Source organism: Helianthus annuus, chromosome 8, assembly GCF_002127325.2.
Source record: "Helianthus annuus cultivar XRQ/B chromosome 8, HanXRQr2.0-SUNRISE, whole genome shotgun sequence".
In the NCBI taxonomy this organism is placed as follows: domain Eukaryota; kingdom Viridiplantae; phylum Streptophyta; class Magnoliopsida; order Asterales; family Asteraceae; genus Helianthus; species Helianthus annuus.
In genome coordinates, this window is record NC_035440.2 from 46,814,277 (window position 1) to 46,832,739 (window position 18,463).

Genomic DNA, 18,463 nt, shown 5'->3' on the forward strand with positions numbered 1-18,463 from the left:
GGCATATGGCACCGGATCGAGCCAAGGCAATTGCGAAGGATGTGAAGAGTCTCCTGGACGCCGGAATCATTCGAGAAGTCCGGTATCAAACATGGGTATCGAACCCAGTCATGGTACGTAAAAAGGATAACTCCTGGCGAATGTGCATCGATTTCACTGACCTAAATGATGCATGCCCCAAGGATTGTTTTCCATTACCAGAAATCAACGAGAAGATCGACTCCGTCGCCACGTTCAGGTTAAAATGCTTCCTAGATGCTTACAAAGGGTACCACCAGATACAAATGGCAATTGAGGACGAAGACAAGACAGCGTTTGTTACCAACGAAGGAGTCTATTGCTTCACTAAGATGCCATTCGGGTTAAAAAACGCCGGAGCTACATACCAGCGTCTAATGAACAAAGCCTTCAAAGAACAGATCGAACGGAACTTAGAAGTGTACATCGATGATATAGTGATCAAGAGTCATGACGAAGCTACCATGCTGAAGGATATACTCGAAACCTTTACCCGGCTCCGAAGCATTAACATGAAGCTAAACCCCAAAAAATGTACGTTCGGAGTGGAAGAAGGAAAGTTCCTCGGGGTCATGGTCGGATCAAGAGGTTTACGGGCCAACCCAGACAAGATTGATGTTGTTCTTACAATGAAAGCTCCGATGTCGGTTAAAGAAATTCAGTCCTTAAATGGACGATTAGCCGCTCTCCATCGGTTCCTATCAAAAGCAGCAGACAGATCTCTCCCATTCATGGATGTGCTCAGAAAAAGCTTTAGATCGGAGTTCAAATGGACCGAAGAAGCCGCACGAGCTTTCGAAGAGCTTAAAGCTTGCCTCGGTGCTTTACCAACGCTCACTGTACCAGAAAAAGACGAAGTGTTGACGGTTTACCTGGCTGCGTCATATGGAGCCATTAGTGCAGTACTTGTTGCTCACCGAACCGGGGCGCAAATCCCCATTTATTATGTGAGCCGAACATTGAAAGATTATGAGACAAGGTACTTAAGCCTGGAAAAGCTAGCCCTAGCGCTGGTTCATGCTTCAAGAAGGCTTCGTCGATAGTTTCAGGCTCACCCAATCGAGGTACGAATGGATCAAAGAATCCAACATGTTCTCCGAAGACCCGAAGTTTCGGGTCGTATGGCAAAGTGGGCAATCGAGCTGGGTGCGTTCAATATTACCTTCAGAACCAAGGGACCCTTGAAAGGGCAAGTGATAGCTGATTTCCTAGTAGAAATGCCGGAAGAAAAAGTCGTCGAAGAAATCGAAAAAGCTCCAAGCAAACCATGGACCCTATACACAGACGGAGCTTCGAGTTCCGAAGGGTCAGGGGCAGGTTTAATTCTCACCGATCTGGAAGGCGTGGATATGACGTATGCGCTCCGATTAGAGTTCAAAAGCTCCAATAACGAAGCCGAGTACGAGGCCTTGTTGGCAGGGTTACGTCTGGCGGTCAAAGTCGGAGCAAAAAACGTCGAAGCTCATGTAGACTCATTACTCGTGGCAAATCAGGTGAACGGGGAGTACGAAGCAAGGGAAGCCAACATGATCGAATACCTCGAACAGGTAAAGCAAATTATGGCATTGTTCGAATCATGCAAAGTCGAGCACGTCCCTCGAAGTAAAAACAAAAAGGCTGACGCATTAAGCAAATTGGCATCCGTGTCATTCAGTCACCTGGCAAAGGAAGTAAGGGTAGAAGTGTTAACCACACCTTCGATTGCTACCCCCCATGTTATGCAAGTAGAAGCTCCGACCCAAACATGGATGACGCCTATTATCAACTATCTAGTACACGACGTCTTACCAGTCGATAAAGCAGAAGCAAGAAAGATTCAAATCAACTCCCTACAGTATCAGATGCAGGACGGAGGCTTGTATCGAAAGACCTTTCTCGGACCATTGCTGAAATGTCTTGACCCGGAGCAAGCAAGTTACATCATCAGGGAAATACATTATGGCATCTGCGGCATTCACGCCGGACCAAAAATGATAGTGACCAAGGTCAAAAACGCAGGGTATTACTGGCCCGGGATGCACGAGAGTGCGGTCAAAGAGCTTCAGCAATGTAATGAGTGTCAAAGGCATGCACCGATAAGCCTTCGGGCTAAGAACGAAATGATACCAGTAACCGCAACATGGCCTTTCCAGAAGTGGGGCGTCGACATAGTCGGCCCCTTTCCACGATCAAGCGGGAGTGCTCAGTATTTGTTGGTCGCAGTAGACTACTTCACAAATGGGTGGAGGCTCGGCCATTTACAGTTATCTCCGGTTACAATGTAACGAGATTTTTCTGGGAGCAAATTGTGTGCCGTTTCGGCCTGCCACTCTACATTGTGAGCGACAACGCAAAACAATTTGCGGAGAACCCATTCAAGCGCTGGTGTGAAAGTCTGAAGATAAACCAAGTCTTTTCCTCGGTTGCTCACCCCTAGGGGAACGGGCAAGTCGAGCAGATAAATCAAAGAATTGTTAATGGGATAAAAAGAAGACTGGGGTATGAAGGCAAAGGTTGGGCGGATGAATTGCCAAATGTCCTATGGGCCCACCGAACGTTGCACAAGACTAGCAATGGGGAGACGCCTTTCAGCCTTACGTACGTCACCGAGGCTGTAATCCCTGCAGAGATCGGACTCCCGAATCAAAGATGCAAAAATTGGGAGGAGAACGAGCAGGAGCTTCGATCTAATCTCGATCTATTAGAAGAGCGTCAGAACATCACGGCGGTCAAGGAAGCCCGATACAAAAAGAAAATCGAGAAGTACTACAACGCTCGCACCAAGCTCTACAAATTCAAAATCGGAGATTTTGTGCTCTAAAACAATGATGCAAGCCGTGCCGAAGCCCCTGGCAAATTAACCCCGAAATGGGAAGGGCCGTACCGAGTCAAAGAAGCCAGTGAAAAGGGCTCGTACTTGTTGGAAAAAATAGACGAAACCCCAACCCCCAGGACATGGAACGGGGTGCACCTAAAGAAATGTTTCATGTAAACAGCCAAGTACGGCTAAAAAAAGGATCACTGTTTTCTTAATGTTATTTTAAATTTCCTTGTAACCGGGAGGGTTTTCCCCGAACGAACTTTATAATTTCCATGTAACCGGGAGGGTTTTTCCCCAGATCTATGATTAAGATAATCAAATAAAGCGATCTTTACTTTCATAAATGAAAGGCGTAACATTCGTGTAAGTTCGAACGATATCAAAAAATGTGCACAAACGGGCCTCGACCCATGCCTCGCGCCGATCGAGAAGGCTTAAATAGTTCTAAAAATATTAAAATCTATTAAGCAGGCGAAGCGCCCCCAATTCGGTGCGATCGCTAAAACTTACTTAAACTCAGTCACCTAAGTGAATTGAGAAACAAATCCTGGGCAAGTAGTAAAAAGTTTGGACGCAAACTGTAACAACTCTCACCAAAACTATTATTTCTTATTATATTTTGTCCAATAGGAAACCCTAATTGAGACCCCCAAGTGATACTGCATGACCCCTAAAATTTTCAGAACAATCGGAATCAGGATCAGGGCCCCTAAAACTCAGGGGGGGGGGGTATTTCCTAGTTAGTATTATCCAAACTGTTTTCGATAGAAATTGAATTTTAACAAACCGTCGACTCACCCAAGCTACTGAGACGCGTGGCAACACCATATTAAAAGTGACCTCTCGCGCCACGCGCCAGGACCAGGTTTCCCTGTCGTGACACGCGAGCGCGCCGTTTTTCCAGTATAAATAGAGGAGTTTGGCACTTGATTTCCTGCGTTGGTTCGACGGTAAAATTCAATTCATACACCCAGATATCGTCGAAATACTACAAAAACCCACCTAATCTCGAAATTCTGCCGCAATAACAGGGTAATAACTCGATCGCTATTACGATTCATTTTCCGAGCAATCAATATATCCAAAGAATGTCTAAGTGCCGCCCACATTGGGTTATGCTTTGTCGTTTGTCGATAATTCGATAAATGAGTTGAAGCATTATACTTTGTCGTTTGTCGATAATTCGATAAATGAGTTGAAGTATTATACTTTGTCGTTTGTCGTTAATACGATAAATGAGTTGAAGTATTGCACTTTGTCATTTATTTGGAGAATTTGATCTCGTGAGTTATCGTAAAAGCTGTATTGATCATTAACCCGGTTTTGTGAAATTCGTTAAGGTTCGAATCTCATGACTACCGTTAAGGTTTGATTTGGGTTTTACACCAATACGTATTCTATTCTGTTAAACCACCAAAAACACTCCCAACTACACCCTTACAATCAAACAAACTATTAAATCATCAGAAGATCCAGAATAATAAAGTACATGCTTAATTATCGGGAAAAGTAGAATCAAGAAGTTTGTTAACTCAATCCTGCATGATGACTAGTGAGTTATTCTTCTTTTATAAACTCTTTTCTCACCGTTTGTGAGCTGTTAAATGTTTTACAATACTCCAAACCATTTTTCAAAGTTATAATTACAGTGATTAAGTTATGTAATCACCAAATTACAGCCGGTATGTGGGGTATTGTGCACAATATTGTTATTATTGTTTCCTTCACATTAGGTGGGCGAGCCTAAATGTGACATACGTCACTCATTGGGACAGCCAATGGTGATATGACCACAGTCACAGAGCTGGTCTGTGACAAATACCTATTCTTGAATGTTGGTTGATAATAAACATATGTAAAAACTCTTAATACTGTAAATTATAACAAATGTGTCGTTTTCAGTAAAATGAATAATTCACTCAGTATTTCCCGCTGACAAAATCTTTTTAAAACGTGTTTCAGGTAATTACAATAGATTGGAGTAAGGAATGGATCCGACACTGAAGGACTTCAAGAAGTGGCTTATTTTCAAATTAAGAAATATTGCTTTTATTAAAAGCTACCTTTGTAAAACATGGAATTTATTCCATCTTTTTAAATAAAATCCGGTGTTTCTAAACTCTGATATTTTTCCTAACTCACGGTCCTGATGAAATTTCCTCTGCAATGTTTTTCAAAATAATCACCGGTACCACTGGACTGCTCACGGCACCGATTCCGGCTAGAGGGGGTCGGGGGTCGTGACAGAAGGTGGTATCAGAGCTAAGCCACTGCTTTAAGCCTATAAGTGTTGTGATAACAATACTTAAATAAAAAAGTTAGGAGATTGCTATTAACTGGTAGCACATCTGATAGAATTTAGACATGAACATAAGAAAAGATGCCTTAGTATAAACTAAGCCACTTGTTTAAGAGCAAGTAGGTGTTATAATAATAATACCTAAGCTTAAACGGAAAGTTAGAAACTTAATATTATCTGATAACATTCTGAATGATATTTAGACTTGAACTTAAGAATTTTGCCTTAAAATAAACTTTAAGGTAAATTACTTATATAAGTATAATGTAATGAATACTGGTATGTCATAAGAATGACGGTTAGCAGGCAATAGCCCTTAATTGCTATTTATTCTTGCTTATTGATATTATTTGGTCTAGAATAAGATATGTTATGGGAATACAAATTTCCTTGATTCTGGATAAAAGTCCTAATAAAAGAGACACTTTTAAAATCTTGAAAAGATCCTATTTATGGGAAATAGAAAATTTTCTCCAGCAAAACTGGGTATAGAGTAGCAGACTCTCCAGCTTGTCCGGATATACTGAGATTACCTCTCCGGCGCGAACCGGGTAAGATGGGGTATATAAAATGTCAAACAAGTGACAAGATTTCCCTAAATAAGTATCATGGCCTGATATCAGACTTGTTTTTGGAAATAAGAATCTGTTAAATACATTAACCTTATAAAGGGTATGTATATTACAGCATGTAAAATATATGATTATATAGATATGTATATCTATAAGAAATTTCAAAAGCCATAACAATTGATAATTAGGGATAAAGCACAAGTATATGTGTCAATAATAAATTTAGAATCTTTTATCAAGAATCTCTTACCTATATCGATATCAAACATTATTTTGTTTGATCATCTACCTTGTAACTCGAGCAACAATAATAAATGGAAACCCATTAAGTTGGGACACCATCAAAAATATAAGAATTACCAATACGTTACCATAAATTATTAACGCCATAAATTATGAACGCAAGTAAGAAGCATGTCAAGTTGTGCTAATGCACAAGAAAACACATGAAACTTAAAATTATACGTCCACAGTCAAAGTTTATCACACACAACTTCCAAGGCAAGACCTTTGAAAAATATAAATTAGGCACGATGACACCAATATTAGTTCCGTCGGTGAAAGTACTACTAATCAAAAAGCGGTATTTTGCCACATGATCTTACAACCGATCAAAATCTCGGTGAGGTACAATATTTCACAAACATCGGTGCATAGTCTAACCTGAGTCATAATTATTAGCACTATAAAAGAAGTCATATAATTTTGCAAATTCCCTATTTCATTTCCCTTCATTCGGCATTCTCTGAAAATGTCATTTAACAATAGTTATCACACGAAATTCCAGATAAAGAAGTTCTTATATTTCTTTCATTGCAATTCTGACTTCTGCCTATAAAGAGTTGACTCTCGTGTTTTCCACTTCTTTTACTGATAATCATACCATGAGGATTTCTTTCATAGCAACAAATATTGATCCATTTCATTTCTTGGTAAATCCACACGTTACACATGCACTGTTTGTTGCGCATATGGTTCATTTGAGTTATAAAAACCATAGGAGGGCAACATTCCAATTTGTTGTTTTATCAAAAGTTCAAATATCATTTCACTATACTTGATCTTTGCATTGTAAACCACGTTTTTACAAAGCAATGACTCTCTAATATCAAAGCAATGAGTTTCTTGAAAAAACTCGATTTTCTTTTGAAAGGTATACATGGTTTTATTGTGATCATGTTCGAACTTTCTTATTCAAACTCGGTTTATTCAAAATCAGTTAACTTGCTCGCAATACATATTCCATTCAAAGTCCCATATGATGAATTGAAGCCATCATATTCAAAATAATCCCAACAAGCACCTCAATTTTCTTGAACTATAACATGCTGGTTGGTCTTCAACTTCATTGAATCATTTTCTTTAAATCACGATCACCTTGTGGTGACGTTTTCACAAAATCTGAAGCTTGCGCTAATCTCGGATTAATTATTTAGTTATTTACTTATTTTGAATCCGCTTTGTTGATTTATTCTATACAAACAATCTTAACACAATTATGTGCTAAGATAAGGATACCCCATTTCATGTCCTATTTCCGTGTATCTCTTAATAGTTCTTACAGCATCAATCGAGCCTTTCGTGATATTTATTATCATCATTGATCGAAAAACATTATATAAATTTAAAATATAAATTTTATTTAATTTATATGGAAACTTACATAAGTAATTACCTAATTTATAATATAGTATTACTATATTTAAAATTCTTGTTAAAACCATTGAGGTGCAGAATTTATATTTTACATATAAAATTATGTTTGAGATATACTCTCATTTTAGTTTTATTTAGTTATTTATTATTGGTAATTTATATTAATTTTATTATTAGTAATAATATTAATAGTGATAGTGTTAGTATTATTTTAAAATACTAGGGTTATTGTCAAAGACAGGTATTGGATAGCCTAGCCTTAGTTAGGCATGGACTGATCACCTATGCTTAAACAAGGCAGCACTAACCAATATCCAACCATGATAATAACTATTTACTATATATAAATTAAGTCATCATACTTAGTTAGTAAATTTCAATTACATGTAAAAATATTTTTATATTATATATAGAAATATATATACTTCGTACTGTAAAGAGAAAATATATTTTCATAAAAATAATTAAAGGGACGAACAAAATTATCTAAATAATTGTCTAAGCATTCATGAACAAAACATATTATAAATAAATGATCATCTTAATTAATATTTCACAACTATTAAATACTTATAGAAATATTCTTTTATAATATATACATATTAAAATATCAAATGTCATTTACGCAAACCAATATTTAAGTATGCTCGATATTAAAATAAACATTTCTACTTTCATGATACCCTAATCTTATAGTAAACATACTTGATTTTAAAAATAATAATCATGAATTCTAGAATATTGGGTAAACCTATTTATAAAACATATATCATAATTTTATCAAAACTATTACGGGTTTTTGATATTTTAAACCTATCTATATTTATGTATTATTCTACTTTATGATAACATAAAAGGAAAAGGTATTTAGTAAATCAAAATATCACCTATCTTTAAATCAAATATTTTGATTAAAATCATCTAAATACAATTGTGTATTAAAACAAAAATACTCTAACTTCATTTGTCTTTTCATGTATTCTTATAAATCACCCATCTCAGCACATTGATTTTCTCATATCATAATTCAATATTTGACGAATCATTTTCATGTTTTCATTTCATTTTGAACCGGTCAATCTTAAATTTTCTTTAGGTACCAATCAAGGTAAGTTTTCTTCTGACAAAGAATTTTACTAATTCCAAAAAGTTCTTCACATTCATTTTAAGAATCTATAGATCATATATCTTTTGGCTTGAACCCAATCACCTTGAAAAACTATACCATTTCATCTCATTCGTTTGAACATTTCATCTTTTGAAATATCTAGATTCGCTTCCTTGAAACTCACAATTTCAAAAACGGTGAATTTATTCGGTCATCATTTCTTTCAATCATTACAAACACTTTGTAGCATCCGAATAGAGCTGTAACCTGTGTTAAACCCTATTCATGAGTCATTCGTTTGATTTGTCATATTCTTGGTACAATTATGTACTCAGATTACAATACACTAAATCCTGTTGTTCAGTACCATTTAAGTAAACGATATTGATTTTCGGATAATCATTAACAAATCATTTTCCATACTTCCATTCACAAATAAATATCTATCCATTCAGAATCTCCCTCAATTGATCAAAGTAAGTTCATTTCGAATATTAAAACCAATTGTTTCTATAAATCATTTTTAAATTTTCATACCCCTCAGAATATCATTTGATTCCATTCCACGCTACATTATTCCTCTTAATTAAAAGAAGAAACATAACCCCAAGAAAATATCATAGTTCAAATCTCGAGGACGAGATTTTTATTAAGGTGGGGAGGATGTAACAACTCTCACCAAAACTATTATTTCTTATTATATTTTGTCCAATAGGAAACCCTAATTGAGACCCCCAAGTGATACTGCATGACCCCTAAAATTTTCAGAACAATCGGAATCAGGATCAGGGCCCCTAAAACTCAGGGGGGGTATTTCCTAGTTAGTATTATCCAAACTGTTTTCGATAGAAATTGAATTTTAACAAACCGTCGACTCACCCAAGCTACTGAGACGCGTGGCAACACCATATTAAAAGTGACCTCTCGCGCCACGCGCCAGGACCAGGTTTCCCTGTCGTGACACGCGAGCGCGCCGTTTTTCCAGTATAAATAGAGGAGTTTGGCACTTGATTTCCTGCGTTGGTTCGACGGTAAAATTCAATTCATACACCCAGATATCGTCGAAATACTACAAAAACCCACCTAATCTCGAAATTCTGCCGCAATAACAGGGTAATAACTCGATCGCTATTACGATTCATTTTCCGAGCAATCAATATATCCAAAGAATGTCTAAGTGCCGCCCACATTGGGTTATGCTTTGTCGTTTGTCGATAATTCGATAAATGAGTTGAAGCATTATACTTTGTCGTTTGTCGATAATTCGATAAATGAGTTGAAGTATTATACTTTGTCGTTTGTCGTTAATACGATAAATGAGTTGAAGTATTGCACTTTGTCATTTATTTGGAGAATTTGATCTCGTGAGTTATCGTAAAAGCTGTATTGATCATTAACCCGGTTTTGTGAAATTCGTTAAGGTTCGAATCTCATGACTACCGTTAAGGTTTGATTTGGGTTTTACACCAATACGTATTCTATTCTGTTAAACCACCAAAAACACTCCCAACTACACCCTTACAATCAAACAAACTATTAAATCATCAGAAGATCCAGAATAATAAAGTACATGCTTAATTATCGGGAAAAGTAGAATCAAGAAGTTTGTTAACTCAATCCTGCATGATGATTAGTGAGTTATTCTTCTTTTATAAACTCTTTTCTCACCGTTTGTGAGCTGTTAAATGTTTTACAATACTCCAAACCATTTTTCAAAGTTATAATTACAGTGATTAAGTTATGTAATCACCAAATTACAGCCGGTATGTGGGGTATTGTGCACAATATTGTTATTATTGTTTCCTTCCCATTAGGTGGGCGAGCCTAAATGTGACATACGTCACTCATTGGGACAGCCAATGGTGATATGACCACAGTCACAGAGCTGGTCTGTGACAAATACCTATTCTTGAATGTTGGTTGATAATAAACATATGTAAAAACTCTTAATACTGTAAATTATAACAGATGTGTCGTTTTCAGTAAAATGAATAATTCACTCAGTATTTCCCGCTGACAAAATCTTTTTAAAACGCGTTTCAGGTAATTACAATAGATTGGAGTAAGGATTGGATCCGACACTGAAGGACTTCAAGAAGTGGCTTATTTTCAAATTAAGAAATATTGCTTTTATTAAAAGCTACCTTTGTAAAACATGGAATTTATTCCATCTTTTTAAATAAAATCCGGTGTTTCTAAACTCTGATATTTTTCCTAACTCACGGTCCTGATGAAATTTCCGCTGCAATGTTTTTCAAAATAATCACCGGTACCACTGGACTGCTCATGGCACCGATTCCGGCTAGAGGGGGTCGGGGGTCGTGACACAAACTAAAAACTAAGTAGCCAGGAATGAATGTCTAAATTATCAGAAAGTTACGACCCTATGCAAAAAACATGTCGATCAAAATATTCTAGACAAAATAAGATTGTATTAATGACATGCCTAAAAAGAAAAGGAAACATTGTACGATTACATAGTAAAAGTACTAAACTTCAATTACATCGTCATCCTCTTCAACAATAGGAAGTTTGCTCCTTTGTTGAATGACGTGCAAAGGCTTGTCTATCAAATCCGCAACCTTTCCAAGAACGGAGATCTCGAGTTCATCAAAGGCTTTTACCGCAGCATCCAGTGTGGCCTGAGCTCCTTCATCATAACCGGGAACTTCTTCAACAGAGCGAACCGAATCGTGGGCTGCCTTGAAGCCCTGTTTGATTCCCTCGTTCGCCCCTACCACATTAACGCTGTTAACAAGATCAGCATCGACCTTCTCCAGCTTGGGACTCTTCTGAACCAACTTGACAACCCAAGCAACTCCCTCCGTCAGAAACCATTGCTTCATAAGCATAAGCTCCGACATCTGGGCATAAAGCTCAACCATCTCGGTATCGCAGCAGGATAACATTCCCTTTGCTTCATCAATCACTGTTTTATGTGACTCGACGGCCCTATCACGAGCTCTCTCAAGTTCACCTTTCGCTGAAGAAGAGGTAAAAATTCGGTAAGATAAAGAATATATATACAAAAGTAGTCCGAAAAACGTACCAGTTATCAAGCGATGGTAATCGGCCAGGAGCTGATCGTACGACGTTTGCATCTCTTTCAATTCCGCTGCATGCCTCTCCTCCGAGCTAACTTGTTTTTTCTCCAAATCGGCGAATTTTTCCTTAAAAGCTTCCAAGTCCTGGAGAGTTTTATCCCGAGCCTCATGGGCAGATGCGGCCGAAGCTTGGGAAGATTTATTGACCTATTTCGCCTCCAAAACTTGTCCTTTCAAACGTTCAACTTGAGATCGAAGGGAAACCAGCTCCTGTTTCGTCTTTGATCGAACCTCACTCTCACTCTTTAAATTAGCGATTTCACGCTTAAGCTTGTGACACGACGACTCCGATTCAACCCAGCGCTTATATGTCTCTACCACCAGAGAATTCGATTGAGCCTGGTTCAGCATCAAGGCATTCCCAAGCTCTGGCCCGCTCATCTTGCGGTAGTGAGAATGTTCGGCAGGGGTTCCTAAATGAAATAAAGACATCTTGGCTGTAAGAGCGGCCACAATCCTGTCTTTGTTCACCAGTGACCACTCTGGTACGTACTTTTCCAACGCGTGAGCCGAATCCATGTCTTCAATACCACCCGAACCTAACTCCCGGGATAAGAACACAGCTTCAGTGTCATACCATAAAGGAGAAGAAGAGGCACTGTCCCCACCACCAACTGGCGAAGGGCTCGGCCTAGATACATTAGATGCGACCCTCGTAGTGAACTTACCCGAAGGAGAAGGTTCGGTTTTCTTGGAATCGGACGTACGTATGTCACTAACAACCCTAACACCACCTCCGCCAAAAGACAACGGACTTAATGAAGTTTTTAACAGGTGATCCCGTGGAGTGCGACCCCCGTGGAGATGGGCATCTAAATTTTCCAGTATGCCTCCGGCAGTAGAGAACTCGGTAACTTGGTCATCATCGTCAAGTGTAATAGTCTTGAATTCTGCCTTCTTCCTCTTCACTTGCTTGGGCTTCGGATCAGCTTTGGTCAAAGCAGCCCGTTTTCTTTTTAGGCTAACCTGAGGGCGTTCTCTCTCATCTCCTTCGTCATCCTCGTCCTCATTCCTGCCATCACCTCCTTTTTCACCACTAACATGCGTCTCGGCATCCCCAACGGAAAGATGGACCCCTTCATCCTCGATCACAAATTTAGAACCAGAACCCTTCGTCCCTATTGAACTGGTTTTACGTGCCTTAGCATCATCAACCGTAACTATCGCCTGAACCGGAGCAACATTCAGCACCCTCGCTACGGGGGCAGAACCCGAACCACCTTAAGCCGCCAAATCATCTCGAGCCGCCGAACCACCCTGATCACCAGGAGCTTCGGGCTCACGAATCGGATAAAGATTTTCATGCACAAGGTGCAAATACGGAGGATCACCTTTCGGAGTTTTGGTAGCTCGAATGTCTAGCTCCTTGGAGTCGAAAGATTTCAACCGTAAAGCTTCTTTTAAGCCCATAGCTGCACAAGAAGACAAACGGTGAATAATATCTATTACCCAACAGAAATATCAAACGAGAAAAGAGAAATAAAACAATCAACGTAAATACGGAAAGCACCGCACAACTGACCCTCTTTGTTCCATCGGAGGGTAGGATACCACTCCGGTTCGGCCCAAATCGTGCTGATCCGCCCCATGACAAGGATGTGTTCAGGATATTTCTGTATGCGTCCGGCCTCCTTAATCAAATCAGCATACAACTTTGTATTATATTCGAAGTCTTCGGGAAGAGGAGACGGGAGTTTCGACTTCTTCAACCTCCATGTCATGAACTCCGGAACGCACCGGTCATCAACCAAGAAAAAGTGATCCTTCCAGTCTTTAATACTTGTTGTAATCCACGTGTAATAGCAAGAATTCTTATCTCTGACTTCAAAAGTATACCAGTTGCCGGACCGGTTCACCTTGTAAAAAGCCCGGAACACATCCAAATCCGGATCGGACCCCAAACCACGACAAGCCAACTCAAAATGACACACCTTGGCAAGGCCAAAAGGGTTCATCTGAGTTAGGTGAACCTCATGGAACAGCAAAACTCCGACCAAGAACTTCGTCAGAGGAAGACGATAGTTGCAGTAGTCAAAAAGACGAGTATAAATCCCTATCTTGCCATGAACGAAAGGGTAGATAGGCGTATTCTTTTTCGGAAGAACAGGGTGTAACGATGCGGGAATCGCATAGCTATCTGTGTACCAGTCTAAACCTTTTTGAGTCAAAATGTTAAAGCAGCCAGACAGGTTGCTTTTATTCGCCATGGTAAGTGAGAAGGATACTGACCTGTTTGAACGAATCGATTTCACCTCAAAGAAGAAGAAGAAGGGGAGGTAAAGAAGATGAGATAAAAAGTGAAAACAAAAAGTCGTTTTCTCGCCCCTTTTTATAGGTGAAGTACACCGCCTCAAAGAAATCCAATAGAAAGATGACACGTTATGATAACTGACGTGCATCAAGCGTCACGTCAAGAGGGAAAAACTAAAGTAAACCGACGGTCACCAAACCTAGGTCACCGCCCAATTTAAAATTTTGAAATCGATAAAAACCGCCAACGAAAACCCCGGACCTCAAAACACCCCGACAAATAGTTCGAAGTTTTTGCTAAACAAACACTACGAACTAGGGGGACTTGATGAGGATACGTCCTTAGTCGGACCGAATCATCTTCAGACATAAAGCCGAGCCATAATACACAAGGTCGGACCGATCCTTAGCCACAAACGAAACGAACGAATATAGTGATACGCCATAACAAACTGGGCCCCACAAGCATAACTGCCATGATAGTGACTAGTCCGACCCTAACTAACTTGCCACATCAGCACACCCAAAGACTATAAATACCCTACTCAAACCTCCAAAAACGGGTAACTGCTATTCTCTCACCCTAAACTCTCCTCTCTCTCTCTCCCTGACCTACTTTCTCCTCACAATTACTTATTCTCACGCCCGAGCTTGGTCACAGAGAGGCCCCCCTCCCTATGACGAGGCTAACGGTGTGTTGTTTCCTTGTGATCTTGCAGGTTCATTGCTTGGTCATCTGAAGTTTTAACTCTACCAAGTCGGACAGACTGGTTTTTGAGTCTTCAGTTATTATTATTGCTTACTAACCCAAAGTGAGGCCCATTCGATGTAGTTTATGCTACAATGGGCTGGGGACTTGTAGATATAACCCTTAACCGGTCTTGGCCCATTGAGGTTAGGGGAGGCCCATGTCAACTATATAAAAAGGTGTTCACCTCATTATTAGGGCAGACAAGTTGGAGCCGCCACAATTTTTGTAGCTCTACATCCCCACTTTTCTCTCTTCTCCATTGCAGATCTAGGTTTAAGAGAAAGAACAAGGTGTGATTCTCCATCCTCTCAGAGAAAACGGTCACAATCACCCCGACAGTGAATCTGTGTTTCTTTATTAGCTTATTAGCGAAACCGTTCATAATTGATATAAACTTTTGTCTATAAGGAAAACATAGTGGTGTAAAATGGATAAGGAAAACATAGTGGTGTAATATGAATAATTGAAGGAAACAAGTTAAAGACTATAAATGATGTTCAAAGGTAAGGAGTTTTGGTAATCTAGAGAAGCAATGTTATATGCTAAAAAGTAATGGATAAAACTTGATGTTAGTAGGTTAAAAGCATCATGATCTCGACACGGCAGCTGAGATTACTGAACTGGCTGATCTTTCGGGTAAGATTTCATCGGTTTCGCTTGGGGTTGGTAGGGACAAATGGATGTGGAAGGGTGATGCTATAGGCAGTTTTTCTGTGAAGTCGGTCAAGAACCTTCTGATCCGCGGAAGTCTCGTCCCGAATTGTTTCGTGCTGGACTGGTGTAAGTGGGTGTCGTTGAAATGTAATATTTTTGTTTGGAGATTGGAATTGAACCGTATTCCTTCTTATGACGCTCTTGTGGTGAGAGGTATATTGGCGGATGTCGAAGTATGTCCTTTGTGCGGCTTTGAAGATGAAACTGTCGATCATCTTTTCATCTCTTGTCAGTTTGCCTCTTTACTTTGGCAAAAGGTGAGTCGATGGTGTCGCATTCCGAATATTTTCGCTTTGTCGGTTAAAGACCTGTTAGAAATCCACAAGTACGGTAGGCTGCGTTCGGTGGAAAAGAATATTGTGCAAGGTATTATCATCACGGCTTGTTGGTGCCTTTGGCTGGCTAGGAACAAGATGTTTTTCTCAGGTATTCGGGCTAACATGGAAGAGGTTTTCAGCGAAGTTAGATCAGTGGGTTTCTTTTGGTTGAAGCATAGGTCGTCTCTTCATTCCATAGTGTGGAATGATTGGTGTAAATTTGTAATTATGTAGCTTTGTTTGTTGTTTGGTCCGGCCTGGTCTTCGGGTTCGGCTGTTGGTTTATGAAAGTCTCTTTTAAAAAAAAGGTTAAAAGCATCTCCTTGGGTGGTATTAATCGTAGAACATAACCATTGATGACAAGTTCGGCTGTTAAAGGGCCGGCTGGGAGATGGTAATGATCTTCGGTTCTGGCTTGATCATTGGCTTTGCCAAGCTCCTTTAAAAGATTGTTATCCGAGTTTGTTTGCATTGGAGACAGACAAGAAGTGCTTCATTTTCAACCGGTGTGAACGCACAGATCAAGGCATTGTGATTAAGTGGCGCTGGAAAGGGCTCTTGACTCTTTGGAGGAGGAGGATCTTCGACAGGACCTGGAAAACCGATTGGCCGAGACTTCTTTTTCAGAGCGGAAGGATGAATGGTGCTGGAACGATAGTAAATTTGATCAGTTTTCGGTTGCTTCGGCAAAAAGGTGGCTTCGCGGTAAAGGTAATGAAGAGAGATTCGGTTTTAAGTGGTGTAAATGGGTCCCGGCTAAATGCAATATTTTTATGTGGCGAGCTTTTCTAGATCGTCTTCCTACTAAGATTGCGTTGCAAAAGAGGAACATTATGGTTCATGATGATATGTGCGTCTTGTGTGATGATGGTATAGAGTCTATGGATCATATTCTAACGGGATGTGCTATCGCGGCGGGGGTGTGGCATGGTATTTCTTTGTGGTGCCATGTTCCTACGATGTTTGCGTTTTCTGTTAAAGACATTGTTTGGGCATTTGAGATTTATGGTATTAGTGGTGAAAAGAAGATCGTTTTACAAGGCATTATCATTATCACGAGCTGGAGACTATGGAAAGCACGAAATGAGAAGATTTTTTCAAATAAAGATGTCAAAGTGACGGATATTATATCCGACGTCAAAGCTTTGGGTTTTCTTTGGTATAAATACAGGACGCGTCGGGGAAATCTAGATTGGGAGAAATGGTGTAATTGTAATGTAATGTAAATGTACTCGTTTTCGGGTTCCTATTCCTTCTTGGAATAGGGTGCCTTTGTGTTTTCAATGAAAGTTAACCTTCAAAAAAAAAACAAGTTCGGCCAGGCCTACCAAATGGTGATGGATTTTAGGAAAATTTGACCTAATTAAGGATTTGCTATGTTTTAAACATGAGTTTTGGTGGGTTTCCTTTAAAAGACAAAAATAATTGACTAACTATGATATCTTGTCAAAACACATGGATTATACAAGATTAGAACAAGATTGTACCCAAACCAAATCTTTTATTCCCAATATTTATAACAGACAACTAAAACAACTCTAAGAATACAATAACAATCACTCCAACTCTCAACATATTATCAATGTGATAATCTGCTCTAGAAACTAACAGGAAATACAACAGATCTTGATTCAGGATGAATCAAAATCACAAACCCCTATTTCGCCTAGAGAGAAACAAAGTGAACTCGGTAAATATAGAGAGTGAATGACTAATAATTGAAGAGTCTTTATATACTAGACCCAGGCCCATGCTCATTATGCGAACAACCCGGAATGATACCCGGTCTCTTCAAGTCTTCAAGACAGTCTTCAAGGCCCACGAACATCTTTAGTCTTCAGCCCAAAACTTGAGTCTTTAGCCCAAAGCAGCTACACTCCTTAGCCCATGTCCATGTCCATTTTATAAGCCCATCCAATATGTCAATAACAACAAAAAATGTAAAACATAAAAATTAAAAAATAAATTAGATATTAAATTGAAGATGATAAAAAATAAACATAATTATATATGTTCATATATTCCTTTTAACATATTTATTGTTAAGGCTAGTCTAAATGTTTAAAGTTGAACTTAAGGGATGTTAACTTATGCAACTAACAGAATCTTGAAAGTTGGAGTAAGGTGTATAACCCACTAGAGTGAAACAATGTTTTAAGACTATCTAGCGGGTCATCTGGCCAAGAATTGGGATACAGCGCTTAAAACCACCGGTAAAGATATTAAAGTGTTGATATATGAGTCCTAAGAACCAATATTGAGAAGTGGCTACATGATGTGAATATGTTGACTTTTGGAAGTTAACAAGGGAGGAAGAATAACTCAAGTTACTTACGAGCGACTATGAGTGTATAAAGCTATGAGTAAGAAATCCCCCACTTGTGGCCTAGTGGTTGGAGACTTTGGTTTTTAATGGAGACTCAAGTTCAATTCCTACTTGTGTCATATTGGGGTGCATATTGGGCAATGATTGTAACAAACCCACCGAGGGGGGTTTGATCATGAGCCGCACCCCTGTTTTCATCTGGCTGTTACTTCAGCGAAGCATCTCGTGTGGAGGCAGTACGGTTTCCGGGGGAACGTCGTAACCAAGTCTAACCAACCAAGCGCAGGCCCGGTTAAGACAGCGTAGTCTAGGCAAATCTTGGCTAGTGCCGCCGTTTAGGCGGTGTGACATTAGGTCACTCAAAAAGAAAGTCACCGTTCAAAAAAAATGCTATGAGTAAGAAAGTATATGTATAAACTTTTTGCGGTGTGATTAAATTTAGCTATACTATGTGAATAGGGCTGTAAACGAACCGAATGTTCAGCGAACAGTTTGTGAACCGTTCGACGGGAAGTTCGTTTATGTTCGTTCGTTTAATAAACGAACGA

At 39.3% G+C, this 18,463-nt stretch overlaps 1 protein-coding gene across 1 annotated transcript; it reads left to right on the forward strand.

Moving 5' to 3' along the window:
* Nucleotides 1–1,088: 1,088 nt before the first annotated feature.
* On the forward strand, nt 1,089–2,282 carry LOC110902060. Its single transcript, XM_022148799.1, has one exon. It carries the CDS (start codon nt 1,089–1,091, stop codon nt 2,280–2,282), a length of 1,194 nt encoding a protein of 397 aa, XP_022004491.1.
* The last annotated feature ends 16,181 nt before the right edge of the window (nt 2,283–18,463 follow it).

Coding starts and splice junctions, on each gene's coding strand:
- LOC110902060 (XM_022148799.1), top strand. CDS start 1,089: ATGGATCAAAGAATCCAACATGTTCTCCGAAGACCCGAAGTTTCGGGT.